This window comes from Dendrobium catenatum, unplaced genomic scaffold, assembly GCF_001605985.2.
Source record: "Dendrobium catenatum unplaced genomic scaffold, ASM160598v2 fragScaff_scaffold_323, whole genome shotgun sequence".
Lineage (NCBI taxonomy): Eukaryota > Viridiplantae > Streptophyta > Magnoliopsida > Asparagales > Orchidaceae > Dendrobium > Dendrobium catenatum.
This window is the reverse complement of record NW_021318785.1, coordinates 2847580-2864041: the sequence shown is the minus strand read 5'-3', so window position 1 is coordinate 2864041 and position 16462 is coordinate 2847580. Positions and strand designations below refer to the sequence as shown.

At 34.6% G+C, this 16462-nt stretch overlaps 2 protein-coding genes across 3 annotated transcripts; one reads left to right on the top strand and one right to left on the bottom strand.

Moving 5' to 3' along the window:
* Window positions 1-120: 120 nt before the first annotated feature.
* Window positions 121-2171, top strand: LOC110115887 (proliferating cell nuclear antigen). Its single transcript, XM_020849296.2, has 4 exons — window positions 121-600; window positions 853-1005; window positions 1099-1196; window positions 1723-2171. Exons 1-4 carry the CDS (start codon window positions 282-284, stop codon window positions 1945-1947), a joined length of 795 nt encoding a protein of 264 aa, XP_020704955.1. The 5' UTR covers window positions 121-281; the 3' UTR covers window positions 1948-2171.
* Window positions 2172-3257: 1086 nt separating this feature from the next.
* Window positions 3258-16245, bottom strand: LOC110115889 (probable proline transporter 2). Of its 2 annotated transcripts, XM_028693576.1 has the most exons (8): window positions 15709-16244; window positions 7771-7995; window positions 7491-7585; window positions 6196-6385; window positions 5698-5819; window positions 4897-5112; window positions 3638-3689; window positions 3258-3532 (listed from the first exon to the last, which is right to left on the bottom strand). In XM_028693576.1, exons 1-8 carry the CDS (start codon window positions 15953-15955, stop codon window positions 3309-3311), a joined length of 1371 nt encoding a protein of 456 aa, XP_028549409.1. In that variant the 5' UTR covers window positions 15956-16244; the 3' UTR covers window positions 3258-3308. The 2 variants fall into 2 exon arrangements, with proteins under 2 accessions (XP_028549409.1, XP_020704957.1); XM_020849298.2 differs by having other exon boundaries at window positions 3258-3689; window positions 15709-16245.
* Window positions 16246-16462: the final 217 nt, after the last annotated feature.

Here is a 16462-nt window from a genome sequence, read left to right as displayed (position 1 = left end):
TTTTATCATAATAAGTAAAAAATTTAAGAATTTATTTTAAGATCAATACATAAAATATAAATTAGAAAGAAATTGTGTTCCCGCCAAGCCCGAAGTACTGGCGGGAACCGATTCCTAATTCCCGCCAAGCTCTTCGCAGGAAAATTAAATCTCCGCGGCTCCATAACTTAAATCGAATACTTGGCTCATACTATTTCAAGCTAGATAAAGGGAAAAGAGGAGACTTTCCCTTCTCCACATTCAGGAAAATTGTTCGTGAATCAACTGCAGCTAGCGGGAAGATGTTGGAGCTACGGCTAGTGCAGGGCAGTCTTCTGAAGAAGGTTCTCGAGGCGATCAAAGATTTGGTTACTGATGCAAACTTCGACTGCTCGGCGACGGGGTTCTCCCTTCAGGCCATGGACTCTAGCCATGTTGCTCTGGTGGCGCTGCTCCTCCGATCCGAGGGGTTCGAGCACTATCGCTGCGATCGGAATATTTCCATGGGGATGAACCTCAATAACATGTCCAAGATGCTCAAGTGTGCTGGAAACGATGATATTATTACCATCAAGGGAGACGATGGCAGCGACACTGTTACTTTCATGTTCGAAAGCCCTAGTAAGTGGAAAGATCATCTGAACCTGCTTTGGTCTCTATTCGCTTGATATATTTGTTCAATATTTGTTTTTTTGAGCATTTTATTGTATTGTTGATCGTTGGACCGATTCTTAGAGAAATTGTGAAGATGCTTTTCCCATTCAAAATTTCATTTTGTAGATGTAGCGTTACAGTCTTTGATTATGTAATACTTGTTTGGTTGGATCCTTTCTTCTAGTCAAATCTTGATACACTTGGTCTGTCTGTGAGCAGATCAAGACAAGATTTCTGATTTCGAGATGAAGCTTATGGACATTGATAGCGAGCATCTGGGCATTCCTGAAGCTGAGTATCATGCAATTGTAAAGATGCCATCTTCAGAGTTTGGAAGAATATGCAAGGATCTCAGCAGCATAGGAGATACTGGTAAAACCTTAATTCTGGTTATATCTAAACCACTAGTTTTATATGAATTGTTGTGTGATTATTCTGATAAGTGTTTTGCTTTGTTCATCACAGTTGTTATTTCAGTCAGCAAGGAAGGAGTCAAGTTTTCTACCAGAGGCGATATTGGATCTGCTAACATTGTCTGCCGGCAGAACAAAACAGTTGATAAGGTACGCATTTGATGTTTGAAAAAGTGAGTGACTAGACTGACTAAGGGGGTGTTTGGTATTGGATTGGATTCAATTTTAATAGGATTTACTAAATCCAGTAAATTTGAATTTAGTAAATTATAGGCTCATATATCCTGAAAAGTGTTTGGTATGATAGAGTTTAAATCCTGTTAACTTTAGAGTTGTTGTTTGGCAATAGATTGATTCAGTTGTGGAAAGAACTTTAGCAGCTGTAAATCACGTTAAATCTGAATAGGAATGGAATTATGATTTATATTGATTTGTTGAAAATTTGTAAATCCTGGATTTACGAATTTGCCGGATTTACAGTGATGCATATTCCGTTTGGCTAGATTTATGTTAAATCCTACAAAAAACAATGGACAAATCCGATACCAAACACTTCCTAAAGATGATATTTTTGGGTTATTTAAATATGACATTTAGTTCATGAGTTTGAATATAAATACTGGAATCAAATGGTGATTATATATATATTGAATATGCTTTTCTTTCAATTTAACAGCCAGAGGGGGCAACTATCATTGAGATGAATGAACCAGTGAGCCTAACCTTTGCTCTCAGATACTTGAATTCTTTCACTAAAGCTACAACATTATCTGAGTCTGTGACTATTAGTCTGTCTTCTGAGCTGCCAGTGGTGGTTGAATACAAGATTGCTGACATGGGGTACATCAGGTTTTACTTGGCCCCTAAGATTGAAGATGAAGAAGAAGACATGAAGTCCTGAGGACCTTTCATCACAGTCTACAGTCTTTTCCTTCTAAGTTTTATCTTGTTTTTAGAAGGGTGCTTAACAGCTAAGGCCTATGTGGATGATTTTCTTTTTCCTCAGTATTATTATTTTTTGCCTTTAATTTGATATGGTAGAGAGGTTAGTTCCCAGTTTTTATTGAATTGCCTGAAGATCTGAACACTGCTGGTACTATTATTAATTTAACTTTGTTTTTCCAATGATTCAATTCTGGAAGTTATTTGCAGTTGAAAAGTTTGAATTTAGACCCCAAAAGCAAATGACTGAGATTTGCATCCAGTATTTTATATAAGAGAAAAAAAATTAAAATAATATCTTGACTATTTATGAAAGATCAAAATGATCTTCAATTATATCAAAGTATCAATTTAATCCCTCAACAAAAATGAATTTAAATAGTCCCATCATGAGATTATTTTGATTCTTTTTAAAGGCTTGAGAGATAAAGTAATCCTTCAATATAATTGAGGATCAATTTGTTCCTTTATGAAGTGTCAATGAACTATTTTAGTTATTTTCCTGTTTATAATTTACAGTCTAATTTTGTAGGAAAACAATCATAACTTTAATTATGTTGTTTGATCCTTCAAGCCAGTAGTCTCTAATTAGCTAAGTATCAAACATAGCCTCCTAACTCTTATTTGTTTTAGAGTATATATCTAAGTTGTTATATATATATACATATACCCTAAAAATTCAATCAAATATGAATCAACAACTTCTAAATTAAATCTGTAACAATCCAAACTTCAATTTTAACAAATTTATAATTAAAGATGTGTTCTCAGTAGTTACTGCACAGAATAATTTACCGAAATTATTTCAGCAGATAGGGGAGTAATGTTGAGTCGGTCTTGATAGATTAAGAAAAAATAGTATAATGATATCAAATTTGCAATGACATTATTTCCAAAGTACAAATATAAGTAATCGAGTGAAATGAATGACCCAATTATCCTTCTCGATCACTAAATCAACATGTCAGAAGGATGGGCATTGCAGTTCTTAGCTAAAGATATAGAACAATAATATATACAATCATATAATGAAACTGAATATGCTACACAATGTCAATGGCATCCCCCTTTGGCGAAAAAGAAAAGCCTCTGCTTGGATAGGAGTTAAAGTTGAGGAAACCAAATACGAGATTTTCAACTGCTTTTTCAATTTCCTTTCGTTTAAATTCTCAGCATCCAAACAGAGCCTTAATTTTCAAACTAAAGCTTTGTTTGGAACCACTTTTTTACTGTTTCTTAAAGCAGTTTTTTAGTATAAAAATTTTATTAAAAAATTGCTTTAAATAGTAAGAAAGCCATCCCAAATGAAACCTAAAGGTTTCAAAGATCAGCAAAAAGATGGTACCTCTTGGAATCAGATACGATGAGCCGCAGGGCAGCAATCGCAGCTATTACAGCCAAGCAACTGAAGGCCACAACATTCAGCCAGTGCCAGGTCTTTTTAGAAGCTGAAAGCTGCTTCTTCTTAACCTTGAGATACATGTGATTTGCAAGAACAAATGTGAGAGGGAGTGTGCTCAAGGCTCCAGTTAGGCTCATGAAGTCTCCAAGGAATGGAAGGAGAGCAGAAACCATGGTGTTTATTGTTAAATAACCCCCTCTGACAAGAATCCTAAATAACACATTTTGTAAGGAGAAGGGATTATTACCTTCTCTGCCAAACCTCGTGTCCAAACACTCATACATAGGGCTTGCAAAAATCTGAAGTGCACAAAAAAACATAAGAATTTAGGAATCAGGCTTTACAAAGCTATTTTTAGATAAATTTATAGAAAATTAATTAGGCACAAAGCAACTGAAGGATCATTAACTCCGCACAAAAGAGCAGTTTAAAATATGCCTTATTGGCCAGATTCAAATTGAAATATTTTCTTTAATAAGAATCAGGAAACAAGAGAGTTGAATGATGCCTAATAACATTATCAGCTAATCTTACCAAGCTGAATAAAATCATTAAAACAATATGCATAACAAAGAGCTTCTTTAACTGTATCAGTGGTGGCTCTATTCTGGGTGTTTATTGGTCTTGGTATGCTATTGCTGCAAGACATTGCAGCAATTACCTCTGCCCAATCTCCTGTGATGACTTTAATTTTGTTCTTCTCAATTTCCTCTTGAGCCTGGGTGGGTTTAGGAGTAGGCTGGAGTGGCAAGTGATTCATGTTTTTGGTGGCATCTCGAATATTACTTGCATGAGCTTAAACAGCAGTTTTTTACTGTTTGGCATCTCAAATTTATTTTGGATGGTTGAATTTAAACCTGAGGATTGTTATGTTAGAAATTCGGGTTTGGCTATTTGTTCAGGGCCTTATGCTAATTATTTATGTATTTGGAATGTCCTAATGGCTTTCAAGTTCAACTATCAATATTTTTATTGCAGATGGTAGTGATCTGACTGGTTATTTCAAAATCTGTATCCTTTTGTGTTTTAATTTGTTTAGTTATAATCCTGCATATCTTTTGCTATATACTTGTTGGTTTTGCAGTCTGATTCTCTTGCAGATTGAAAGGATCGAGATTTTGGAGCTTAGCTGGAATTTTTGGAGGAAGACGGTGCCAAAAGTATTTTCCTTTTTCTTCATTTTTTGGGTCCTGTTCTCTCGTAGGCCTAGAATGTTATTAGGGTATTTTGTAGAATCGAGAATCATCAGCTCATAGGTTTTCTTTTGAATTATATTATATCTCTTTTGAACATTAGCGAGTTGAAGGTTCTCTTTAAGGACTTTATAATCATTTTTTTAATTAACACGTAGGCCCCTTTGTGGGTTTCCCCTTTAAAAAAAAAAGAAAAAAAAAAGAAAGAAAGAATGGCATTTAAATGAATAATGAAGCAAGAGAAAAGAAAGGAAATACCACATTCCTCTTACTAGCAGAAAATAAGAGGCGCACAAATTAGTGGGGAACGTACATGCAACGCAATGACTGTCTGGAGAAAGGATGCAATATTGGCGATTGTCTTAACCCAAACTGGTCCTTGAACACTGCTGAGGAGATAGGTCGAGGTTGAAGAACCATAAGCCCAATAACCCATAAAAGTAACAGCATATAGCGGCAAACCACCAATTGTGAACTGGAACCACAGTGCTTTCTCCATATTTTTGATAGCTGGTTCTTTTATGGTAGCCTGCAATATTATGTAATTGGGATTCCCGGGCCATAAATTAGATAGCCAGCAGTGATTTGAATGCGAGTAAATACTGGAATAGACAACATCAATGAAGGAAGAAGCACAAAAGATCCATGATGATTAAAAGCATGCTGTGCTCTTGAAAAAAGATTGAAAAGATAAAAAGCCAAGCCGAGTAACTTCCGCCTAAAATTGGAGAAATTATTAGGTTCACACACCTGATAGAGCGAATCATCCGGATTTCTCTCTGTCTACAGTCAAAGCAGTGCGCTTTTACTATTGACAGAGAGAAATCCGGATGATTCTCTCTGTCCGATGTCCGCACCTAATAAGTTGCCCTAAAATTGACAACTAGAAATCCAAAAATCTTTTAATTCCATACTCAACCAAGGTCAAAAAACATTCTCCAACTAGGCATTTTATAAGAGGTCAATAAACTCCATCTCCTTAGCACAACAAAGTGGAGCATGAAATTTTTTTGGTAAAGCTATACTGCTAAAGCAGACTCTCAGTGTATAGATTAATAAAAAACTGAATTAAGTACTCTTTTTTACCTCTTCATGAAGTTTAAATTGAGCATACCTGTATTTCTGGAAGCATCCCGGTATTATAAGCAAAAACCAGATTTGCAGTGGCACCAATGGTACTGAAAATTCTGTTATGTAATTGAGGAATGCTATAGTCCCTAGCTGGACTGTTCAATCCTGCAAATATAGTCATTGTTAGCACCAACTTTTCTATCAGTTTATTTCATGCCAAAGTTGCGGCAAACACTATAAGTCTATGACTAGCATAATATTTATCAAACAGACAAAGAAATGCATGAACTGGTCATACAAAAATGAATTTTCATATGAATAACTAATTGTTGACATAGAAAGGATCTGACAAATACCATGAAGAATAGCTTATCAGTTATTGACAACTATTAATAATAAGGTATAACCTAAAGGCTACTGCAATAGCCATTCCAAATCACAATATACTTCTACTTAAATTTACCAAAACCAAATTAGCAAAGGCATTTGAACATTAAGAACAACATGATAGGATAACTTGAGAATGTTTGATGAGGATTACCGTTCCTAAGTGAGAGCACGAATGCTACCACAATATATACAAGACTAAACAATGTGGAGAATCCCAGCCATATCCTTAAAGCTGATAGATGAGGTATTCCAAAAGCAAAAAGAGCACAAACAATTCCTGCAATTCCTATACAGTAAGGAAGCTTCAAAACACCATCATCCCTGTATAGAACATAGAGAGCCTGCATGACAGTGGAAATTAAGAGTAGGAACAAGATTAGCTGTCAAAAACAAGCATAATATAATAAATCAAATTCAATATTTCCCCTTTGTATGAAGGATAATTATCATTATTAGCCTTATCACAACTATTTGAGGATGGCTTCATTAATCCTCTTTTTCCATCCATTTGTGTTTAATAATGCTTTAGGAATTAAATCTATTCCTGCAAATCATTCTGAGTAATTACAATCCATATAATTTTAGTTCCTTTTTTTAAGGATAGCAATCTATCCCAAACATTTTATTAATTTAAACCTATTCCATTTCTTTCTTAAATCCCCCTCCCTTCTCTTTATTTGCTTGATATTGTGGGATACCAAGCCTCTCCCCTTAATGGTTTATTTATAGTGTTAACACGACAACCTTGAAATAATTACAAAATCTCTCCAAAGATTAGAAGATCATTGTAGCCGAAAAAAGATAAATATTTTCAAAATGCTAAGTACAATGCGATGCACAGAAGTTTCTTCCTTCTTCAATGTGGAAAGCGCAAAGTGAAATAAACCTTTTACTAACTAGAGCATTCATGAATTGTATATTATATTTATATATTAAATTCATGTAATATTCATTTAATTAATCAAACTTAAACTACACTAGATAATAATTTTCAAGAAAGATAATAATATGCTTAATAATAATAATTTTCATCTATTTGAAAGCCAAAAAAAATCAAATATATAAAAAATAAAGTCATGAAAAGATATTTAAAACTAAGAATGCTTGTGAGATTAAATCAGAGATATCAATAAAATATTGTGAAAATCTAATGAGGAGAAAATTTCAAGTCCACATATTTAATAATTCCACATAAATATGTATTCTCTTAGGACATATCATCAATCTATCATCTGAGAAAGACATTCAAAACTTCTCATCAAGCTTCATCCATTTTTCTAAAAGGATTTGCACTGTGGGATATTCATTGATCAATTAACATTCTAGAAACTCTGCAGCGTATCTCTAAACTCCAACCATTGCTTGTAGCTAAGGGCAAGCAGATGAAGAAAGCTCATTTAATAACTTAAAAACTAAAAACAAGGATAAGAATAGCATTTATCTGACCTTGAGTGCCTGCCCAGCCAGGATAATATAACCAGCATTGACCATAAATAGATTGACGTATTGGAGTGCCCATGTAAGGCCATACATTTTCCTACCTGCAAATTTTTGAAACAAACAACATGAAAAGCTTAAAGATAATGCAAGAATGACCAATTAATAGAGAAGTACTAACTCCTCAACGGCTTTAAGAGGATGGTTGACTTGATGACTTTGAATCTACATAGAAAAAGCATATCAAGTTTCTTTAACTTGTCATCCATAAATCAGGTTGAGACCTTACCATATACATGACCAGCAAGATCTCTGTATCGAATTTGCCTCCTACCTCCAACTTCATGAAGACGAGCGACCAGAGAGTTAGCATATAAGGAAATTGCAGCTGCTAAAAATAAACCAGTAGAACCAAATATCCAACCCAAAGGAACCATAATTGATTGTGAATATCCCAATACATATGAGCTGTTGATTCCTGTTGTGAGGACAAACCCCACTTGATACCAAGGATCTGCACCAACCAGTTCAGGAGAAAAAAATGTAAAATTAAAAATTGATGAATGGACCAAAAAAAACTAATAACTTAAGATGGAAGAACAAATATCCGCTTAACTCCAAAAGTCCTGCTTAGATTATACAACTTTTTTCTTAAAAAAAAAAAACTAATCGTAGTAGCAGAAAATCTCTTTTAAGGAAGGATATGAGATAAAATGTTCATATCATAGATTGATGGCAGCAAAAATTGAATAATACTGCATCCTCGAATAGATTCACATTCAGATTGTGCTGTAATAACCGGTTCATCCGGTCGGTTCAAGTGAACCGACCGGCCTAACCTATTAGTACCGCGAACAGAAGAGTCGCGGAACAAGCAGTTCGCGCGAACAGTGAAGGGCGGACGGTCGGGCTTCATGCGAGAGCGAGGTAGGTTTCTTCTTTCTCCAATTTTAGCAAATGATTACCTTCTAGGATAAGAAATAACAATTCCTTTTCATTCTTATCATTATCAGAGTGTTATTTTGGGAGAAATTGAAGAACAAGAGAAACGGACGAGAAGGATTAAGAGAAGAAGGTTTGTTGAATTTCTTTCGGATTTTCCTATAAATTTCTTCTCCTACTTCGTTTAAAGTGAGTGATATATTTCTTGAAGGAAAGGGAAGAGATTGTAGCGAAGAAAAAGGAAATTGGGAGAGAAAGGATTTTAAGAGTTTGAGAAATTCTCATTCGTAAGTGAAATTCTTTTTATATAAGTTTATTATGAGATTATAATTTTAAGTTTTACATGAAAGTTATTGTTTGAATTTTAGGGTTTTAGAAAGTGAAAGATCAAGTTGTATGTGTTGATCCCGCGATGATTCAATAAGAAGAGAAATTGATTCAATAGTAGATCAAGCATCGACGACCTGAAAAGTTCAAAGTGGGTATTTATAAAAGTTTAAATTTCTTTATTTCAATTCTATTTTCATTTAGAAAGAAGTATATGCGAAATTGATTAGATTTATGATTTCTCCTACTTTTGGAGAAATGATTAACTAAAATAAGCAACGACATGTATGCGTACAATTATGAAAAAGAAAAAGGATATGTTATGAGTATATCAAAGAAATAGAAAGCAAAGTTTAGAAAGAAAACATACACATGTACATGATTCGTATATGCAAATGATAAGTAATATTTATAGAGATACAAGTAAGATATGTTGTATGCAAATGTATCAATAATGAAGAAAATGAGAAAAGAAAAGAAAAGAAAAGAAAAGAATAGGAAAAGGGTATTGAAAACGACAGGAGTCACCCCCTTATGGTATTGGCTGGGTCGCCGTACTCGTGCACGAAAAAGGAAAAGAAAATTTCCATGGAAATGGGGAAAAGGAAATCAAATGGAAAAGGTTGTACCTTTAGGTACTTTGAGACGGTGCTCCTGTGCAAATTAAATGGGAAAAGGAAATATAAATGAAATATTAAATATAACAAATGCTTCAAATTCTTTTAAATGAAAATATTCAAAGAAGTATTAAGTTAATGAATTGAAAGAAATAAGATTAAGAAAGGAAAGAATATATGTTAAATTATATTATAATGATAAATTTATATAGTTACCCACTGAGTTTACTTAGTAAACTCAAACCACAAGTTTAAATGTTTCAGGTAAGTTCCTAAAGAAAAGAAATGACAGAAAGAGAAGAACATATTTACAGAAGACGCCGTGCAAATGATAACAGGTAAATTAGATTTTTATGTTTAGTGGCTCTTCAGTTTATAGAAAAGTTTTTGATGATAAGTTATTTTTATACTTTTGAAAATGTACTATCGTCCGACTTTTGTACACGCCTCATTTGATCGAGCATCCGGGATGGGTCGTGACATGTGCTGCTTCGACAACTTATGTGGTAGCTGGTGAAGAGCTCTTAAAATTAGTAAATAAGGCAAACTCTTTATGAATCCGATTCCTCATCCATTATTACACACTCGCATAAAACATTGCATCTAGATATAAGGCACTTTAATTTGATATGAAACTTTTCATCCAAATATAAAGTACTTCACTAAAAAATAAAGTACTTCAATTTAAAAATAAGATATTTCAGTCGAAATAAGACAAAATAGTGAAATAAGACACCACTTACGTATCCACTCTCAAGGAAATGGATACATCTATGAAAATCATTGATATAGGAGAAATGAGCTCATCGATGGATGACCCACCACTAAAACTCATAAGCCGATGGCTTATAGCAAATTTTATTGTGCTCTTGGGCTAAGTTGAGGTTGCTAGCGCTAGGACTAAAGAAGGCCCTGAAGTCCTTACAACAAAGCTTGGTTGTCCTTAGCAAATTTGACTAAAACAACTTTGGCCACCTCCAACGGTACTTTGCATGCTAGATGCAACCATCACAACCCATTCTAGGAGAGAATTTAAACATCAATGCTTGTCAATCCAGCCGGCACAAATCAAAAGTATTTATTGCTATATGATGATTTATAATATGGTGATGTGTTAGACTAGTCCAGCCGGTCCAGCACTAGGGCTGGCCCCTGGTTTACACCAGGCAGACCAAATAGCTGCCGGCTCCCCTTGTGGGGCCTGTTGAAATTTTGTTCAATATGAATTAGGTTGTTAGACCTAATGTTATATCCCAGCGGCTAACCAAGAGGGAGGTGAATTGATAATTAAAAAAAAATTTCTCCTCTTTTTAAACCGATAAAAAGTTTAGTGAAATTTTTATAGAAATAACTTTTCAACCACACTTTCAAACAGAAAAAACTAAAGTAAAAAACAAAAAGTAGAATAAAAAGCAGCGGAAAATAAAAGACACAAGATTTATAGTGGTTCGCTTAAACATGACCTACATCCAATCCTCGGAGCCACCCTCCGAGTATTACATTAATACCAATAGTGTTTCTCATTTTGCCCCCTCAGCAAGGCGGAGAAGCTTTCACAAAACTCTCTTCCACCACTACCCAGTGCGGCAGAGAACCGTCGTCCTTTTACACCCTCCAAGTGTAGGCAGAGAACTTTCCGTCCTTTTACACCCTCCAAGTGTAGGCAGAGTACCTCCCGCTGTGAAAAATCTTCTCAAAAGAAATCTAGAAGGACAAAAGAAAAGAGTGAAGTAATCACAATTCACAAAGTTGAGATCCTTACCTTTGAGTACCAAGTGAATCCTTCATGCTCCAATGATAGGAACTCTCCTGCAAACACTCTCTCTCACTCTCTCCTTCACACTTCTTTCAGTAGGCACGAAGACCAATGGCCAAAAAATTATAAGGCAGTTTACAAAGGACCTTTTATATGAAAGACACGAAAAACCGTACAAAAAAGCTAATTTTCAATTTTGTACGTATATGATCGTCCCGTACGATCATGATTTCGTACGTACGAATAGTGTAAAACTGTTATGTACAAACTCTTATGTGCATTGGGACGAGGTGACTTCGTACTCGATCATCGTCCCGTACGAACTATGTTTGTCCGGTACGAACAGTTATTTTAAAGCCACGCTGAAACATAACTGCAGACGATCCATACGTTAAAAGAACAGAGAACATCGTCTTGGGATGAATGTTCATGTTCGTCTTGACGAACATTACAAACCTTGAAACCCGAGAAGATCGTCCTGGGAATGGTGTGTTTCGTCTGGACAAACTGTTCAAAATGAGAATCCCGAGGACATCGTGCATAGACGAACTGGGTATTTCGTCTGGATGATCAGTTCAGAGTGAGAATCCAAAGGAGATCGTGCAGGGACGAACTGGGTATTTCGTCTGGACGATCCGTTCAGAGTGAGGATCCCGAGGACATCGTCTAGAGACGAACTGGGTATTTCGTCTGGACGATTAGTTCAAGTTATGAATCTAGAGAAGATTGTCCTGGGACGAACGAACCATTTTGTTTGGACGAACAGTTCAAAGTGAGAAATCAGAGGACATCGTCTAGGGACGAATTTGGCATTTCGTCTGGACGATCAGGATTTAGAAAAATTTCTTCACTTTTCTATTCGTTCCATTGCTCTCCGAGGGGTATAACTGACTTGATCGTCCCGTATGAACAATGGTCGTCCCGTACGATCAGTAAAAAAATTGACCTTTTAAAGATCTCCCTCAGTGTGTGTGTGCTAGGTTGCTCAATTACAATCATACTTTCTCTGACTCAATAAAGTGAAAAATACAGACTTCAATTTACAAAATATGATATGCTGAATTTGATTTGAAGTCTTCAGTAGTCTGGAGTACGATTATCCTGAAATGTTAGTCCACACAAGAGCAAACACAATTCTTCCAAAAAGTATTAGGAGAAAATAATAATTGGAACAATAATATTTGGAATCATCAAAACTATACAAGTTGCAAGAATGTAAAACATGCAAATAGCAACTCTCTTAACAATTCAACAGTGCCCATTATTTGAATACAAAATTAAAGAGGATGGGGCAATTTAAGAGGGAATTAAATTTGGGAGGGGTTGTTTACTAATTATAATTATATTTGTATTATTTAAATAGATGGGAAGGGTTAGGGTTATATTTGTTTTTGCTGAATTTGAGATTTGTCTTAGGTTTGCTTGGACTCTAGCCGCCGGCTAGGGATTGGGAGAGCCCGATCTTTCTCTTAAATTGAAGATTCGCAGTATCTTTTTTGTTTTCTTCATCTTTTAATCAATTATCAAGTTTCCCTAGTATTTTGCCACGGGATTTATCTCAAATTCTACTTGAACTTTGTGCAAAAATCCAAATTTCAGCCAAGCTCTCTTTGATTTTTGCATGACCATCATATGAAAAATAATAATCAATACTTATATATTGACATATTCATTTGCAACCACTATGGACATATTTATATATAAATCCAAAGATAGCTCATTAGCCATTTATTATAATCTATGTTGCACCGATACGGATACGACGACACATGTACGACATGATACGGATACGTGACACGTCAATTCTTAAAAATACAGGATACGGGTACGGCGCGGACACGGCATTATAATTTATAAATCATACATAAAAATTAAGAAAGCAAACAAAGCATAATATTTCAAATTACAAGAAAAAATGACAACAACATCATTTGTAGACTTGTAGCTTATAATATCAAAATATAAGCAAGCATTAAATGTCTAGTACAACAACAAAAGCATAAACATAAATTATCTAGCACTTGAAGTTTCAACTATTCAATAAAGAGAATTATATAATTATCTTCTTCATTGGTTTGTCTTTGAACTTCTATATCATCTTCAATAAATTCATAGCTTCTAATTTAGGCTCATCAAGTGAAAGATTAGTAAAATTTAATATTTTCATATCATCAAGAGACTCAAATCCATCTCGAAAATGAGAGAATCTTGCTTGCAACTGCGGAAGTAAATACGACACGTCTATTTTCAACTCGAAAATATTTGTTTTTCAAGGGACACGCGTATCGGATATGCGTGTCATTTTGAAATTAAATAGTATTTTAATTGGATACGGCTTTGGCGTATCCAACACATATCAGTGGAGTATTAGAGGCGTATCCGTGTATCGGTGTATCGAATACATCACGCCTTCATAAATAAATGTATCGGTGCAACATAGATTATAATATATTATGTTATATATCTATATAATTAGTCTGCCAAAATATCTTGATTAAAAATAAGATTTTTCAACTACCTAGTATAATCCAATGACTCTCAAAAGTCATCACTCTATGGACTCATCAACTTAGCCAGCCAAGCATATCACAAAAGGGTTCTACTGATAATAAACTTATTGAACACAACAAACATATTTTTATATGTGTCTTGAACTCGTGTTAAAATAATATTATAAGCAATGTGGTCAAAGCTCATTATATATCAAAATAATATGATTTCCATGAATACAATTTATTATATCAACTAATAATGTGCATGAGAAATAAGTTATGCTATTTATGGATCATTCTAACATAAAAGGCTTTATACAATACTTAATCATGGCAAAGTTATATATACGTAATATATACATTTCCATATATATATATATATATATATAATTATATAATATATTATATAAGATATACAATCGATGAAAATATAAAGGTAATAACTGAAGTAAAAGAACATTCTACAATCTACTAAATATTCAAGGAATCTACTACAAACATAATTGATAATACCCGTAAGAAAGAAGGATATATTTATTCTCCAAAAAATAAAAATTACTTAGCTCAGTATGAGAGTCAAAAACTTAGTTGAGAACCATGTAAACAATACCAAACAAATATCAACTAAAAAATCCTAAATAATGAGTCTTAATCAATCACATCTACATATAAATTTATATATAAAATCAACAGTTAACTAATATAGTTGCATCTTAGTCAACATAAAGTTATCGCATAATCAACATAGATTAATTATTACTATGATGAAATTAAACACAGAATCTTTAACTTATTCATATACTCTACCTCAAAAAGTAAAAGAAAAAAAAGAAAACAAAAAACCACTTTGCATACATAACAAAAGGATCAAAAGAAATGAAATCTCAAGCAATAAAATACCGAGAAGGAGACAACAAAAGAACATCTTCAAGGAATAACAACAATAAATTGAATGCAATGAGATTGGAGGAAATAATGGGGTAGAAGACTTAACCAACACAATGCCTAGGTCCAAACTTGAAGAGGATGGAGACACGACAAAAGCTACAACATTTTTTTTGTATTTGCGATCAAGGGAGAAACTCATGCATGCGATGTCACTCGATGGTTAAGGAAGAATGAGAGATGAGATTAGTGGTTCGCTAAAGGAAGAAGAGGATAATTTGTGATTGCAGTGGCCTTTGGTTAAGGAAGAAGATGAGTAGGGCTCATGCAACTTGCTCACTAGAAAGAAAGGATGATTATGTGATGACCTAACTTCTTTCTTAAAGTATTAATCAACGGTGGAAAGGAGTGAAATTATTGCATGCGAGGCTGAGTTGGTGAAATGAAGGGCAACTATTGCTAGTGGGAAGATCCAAAGCTAGGTTCTGTTAGTTCTAGGTTTGGTTTGTTAATTCTACCACCTTAAAAAAATGGTCTTCAAATTTATTCCTTAGCCTTGGAATTAATATGGATACTATGTAATCAACACTTTTTCTATCACCTTTATTAGTTTTCGTTCTAATTGATTCTTTGAGAGTACCTTGGCAAAAATAATATTAATGGGGAAGCTCTTGTTTTATGATTCAAAATATATTTTGGTACGTCTTCACAACTAAGATCTTTCTGATCAATAGTAGCTCATGCTAAATAATACGAGTCATTATGAACCTAGTGTTGTAGGAAAGAAACGTGAAAAATCAATGCGCTAGGAATCAATGACAGTCATGACTTTTAAAGGATCCATCACTACCACAACCAAGAATTTACTATCAAAATTTACAAAGCCTTCAAATTTACTAGTCATTTGATGACAATCTCAGGTAACAAGAGAAATCATGGACTTAATTCACTGACAATATAGCTAATTAGGATTTAAAATCAGAATGGAATACAGAATAATCAGCAAAAATAAATGAATAAAATCTAAACAAGGCAAAGTATAAGCGGCGACCAAGCCTTGACAACAACAACAACAACAACAACAAAAATTTCTTGTTAAATTTATAGAAAAAATATAAATAAGAAAATTCCAAATAAAAAAATAATAATAACAAAGAAACTGCCAACTTCCTTCATCAAATCACTAATTAAAAGAAAAAGCTGGATACCGGTACTAATCTGGTGTACAGTGACCTCAGAGACCAGGATTCTTAGCTTCTCAACGCCTCCAGGCTCCTCCTCCCTAACCTCTGTAGGAATCACCATCCCCCAGCTCTCATCCTTCCCTTGTACGCCGCTCCGAGGCAACAAAGCGGTGGTGGCTTCACAACCCGCCATTGAACCGCAGACCAAATAGGATGATGAGGTAACCAGGGCAGCGGGATTTTTTTTCCAACCATGGCGTTCCCCTCCCATGACTCGCTATCAAAATACGACAAAACGAAGCAGGTGGCTATAGCAGTTGGATCCCCAATAATCTTTAAAAAAAATCTGACTGTGAGAATTAATCAGACAAATGTGGCGACAGAATGATCGTTATAGAGATACAGAGAAAGTGGAATAGAGAATCGTGGCGGCGAGAATACTCCACCGCCGGTATCTCGCGATCGATGAAACTCCTCAGTCCTCAGAGCGGCCGCTCAATTTTGCCGCACTTGCGTGCATGCGTAGCAGCTGCTCCCAGTCTCAGCAACATCAGACAATTTGGGAAAGCAGACTACTAATACGTGATTTTACGCTAAGCTGGAACTTTTTTCTGCACCATTAATGTTTTTTTGGGGAATTAGCACCATTAATGTCATTTCCCCCACCTGAAAAAGGTTAGCCAATCAAGCTTGTTTGCGTCCTTAGTAGGTTTTATAGGCTGAGATGGTCACGCAACTTTTGAGGAAAAAGAAAATCAGAATATTTCAAACATAATTA

Coding starts and splice junctions, on each gene's coding strand:
- LOC110115887 (XM_020849296.2), top strand. CDS start 282: ATGTTGGAGCTACGGCTAGTGCAGGGCAGTCTTCTGAAGAAGGTTCTC. Junction 1,006..1,098: donor CAGCAGCATAGGAGATACTG/GTAAAACCTTAA, acceptor TGTTCATCACAG/TTGTTATTTCAGTCAGCAAG. Junction 1,197..1,722: donor AGAACAAAACAGTTGATAAG/GTACGCATTTGA, acceptor TCAATTTAACAG/CCAGAGGGGGCAACTATCAT.
- LOC110115889 (XM_020849298.2), bottom strand. CDS start 15,955: ATGGGAGGGGAACGCCATGGTTGGAAAAAAAATCCCGCTGCCCTGGTT. Junction 6,386..7,490: donor TGGCTGGGCAGGCACTCAAG/GTCAGATAAATG, acceptor ACTGTCATGCAG/GCTCTCTATGTTCTATACAG. Junction 3,690..4,896: donor AGACAGTCATTGCGTTGCAT/GTACGTTCCCCA, acceptor TGTGCACTTCAG/ATTTTTGCAAGCCCTATGTA.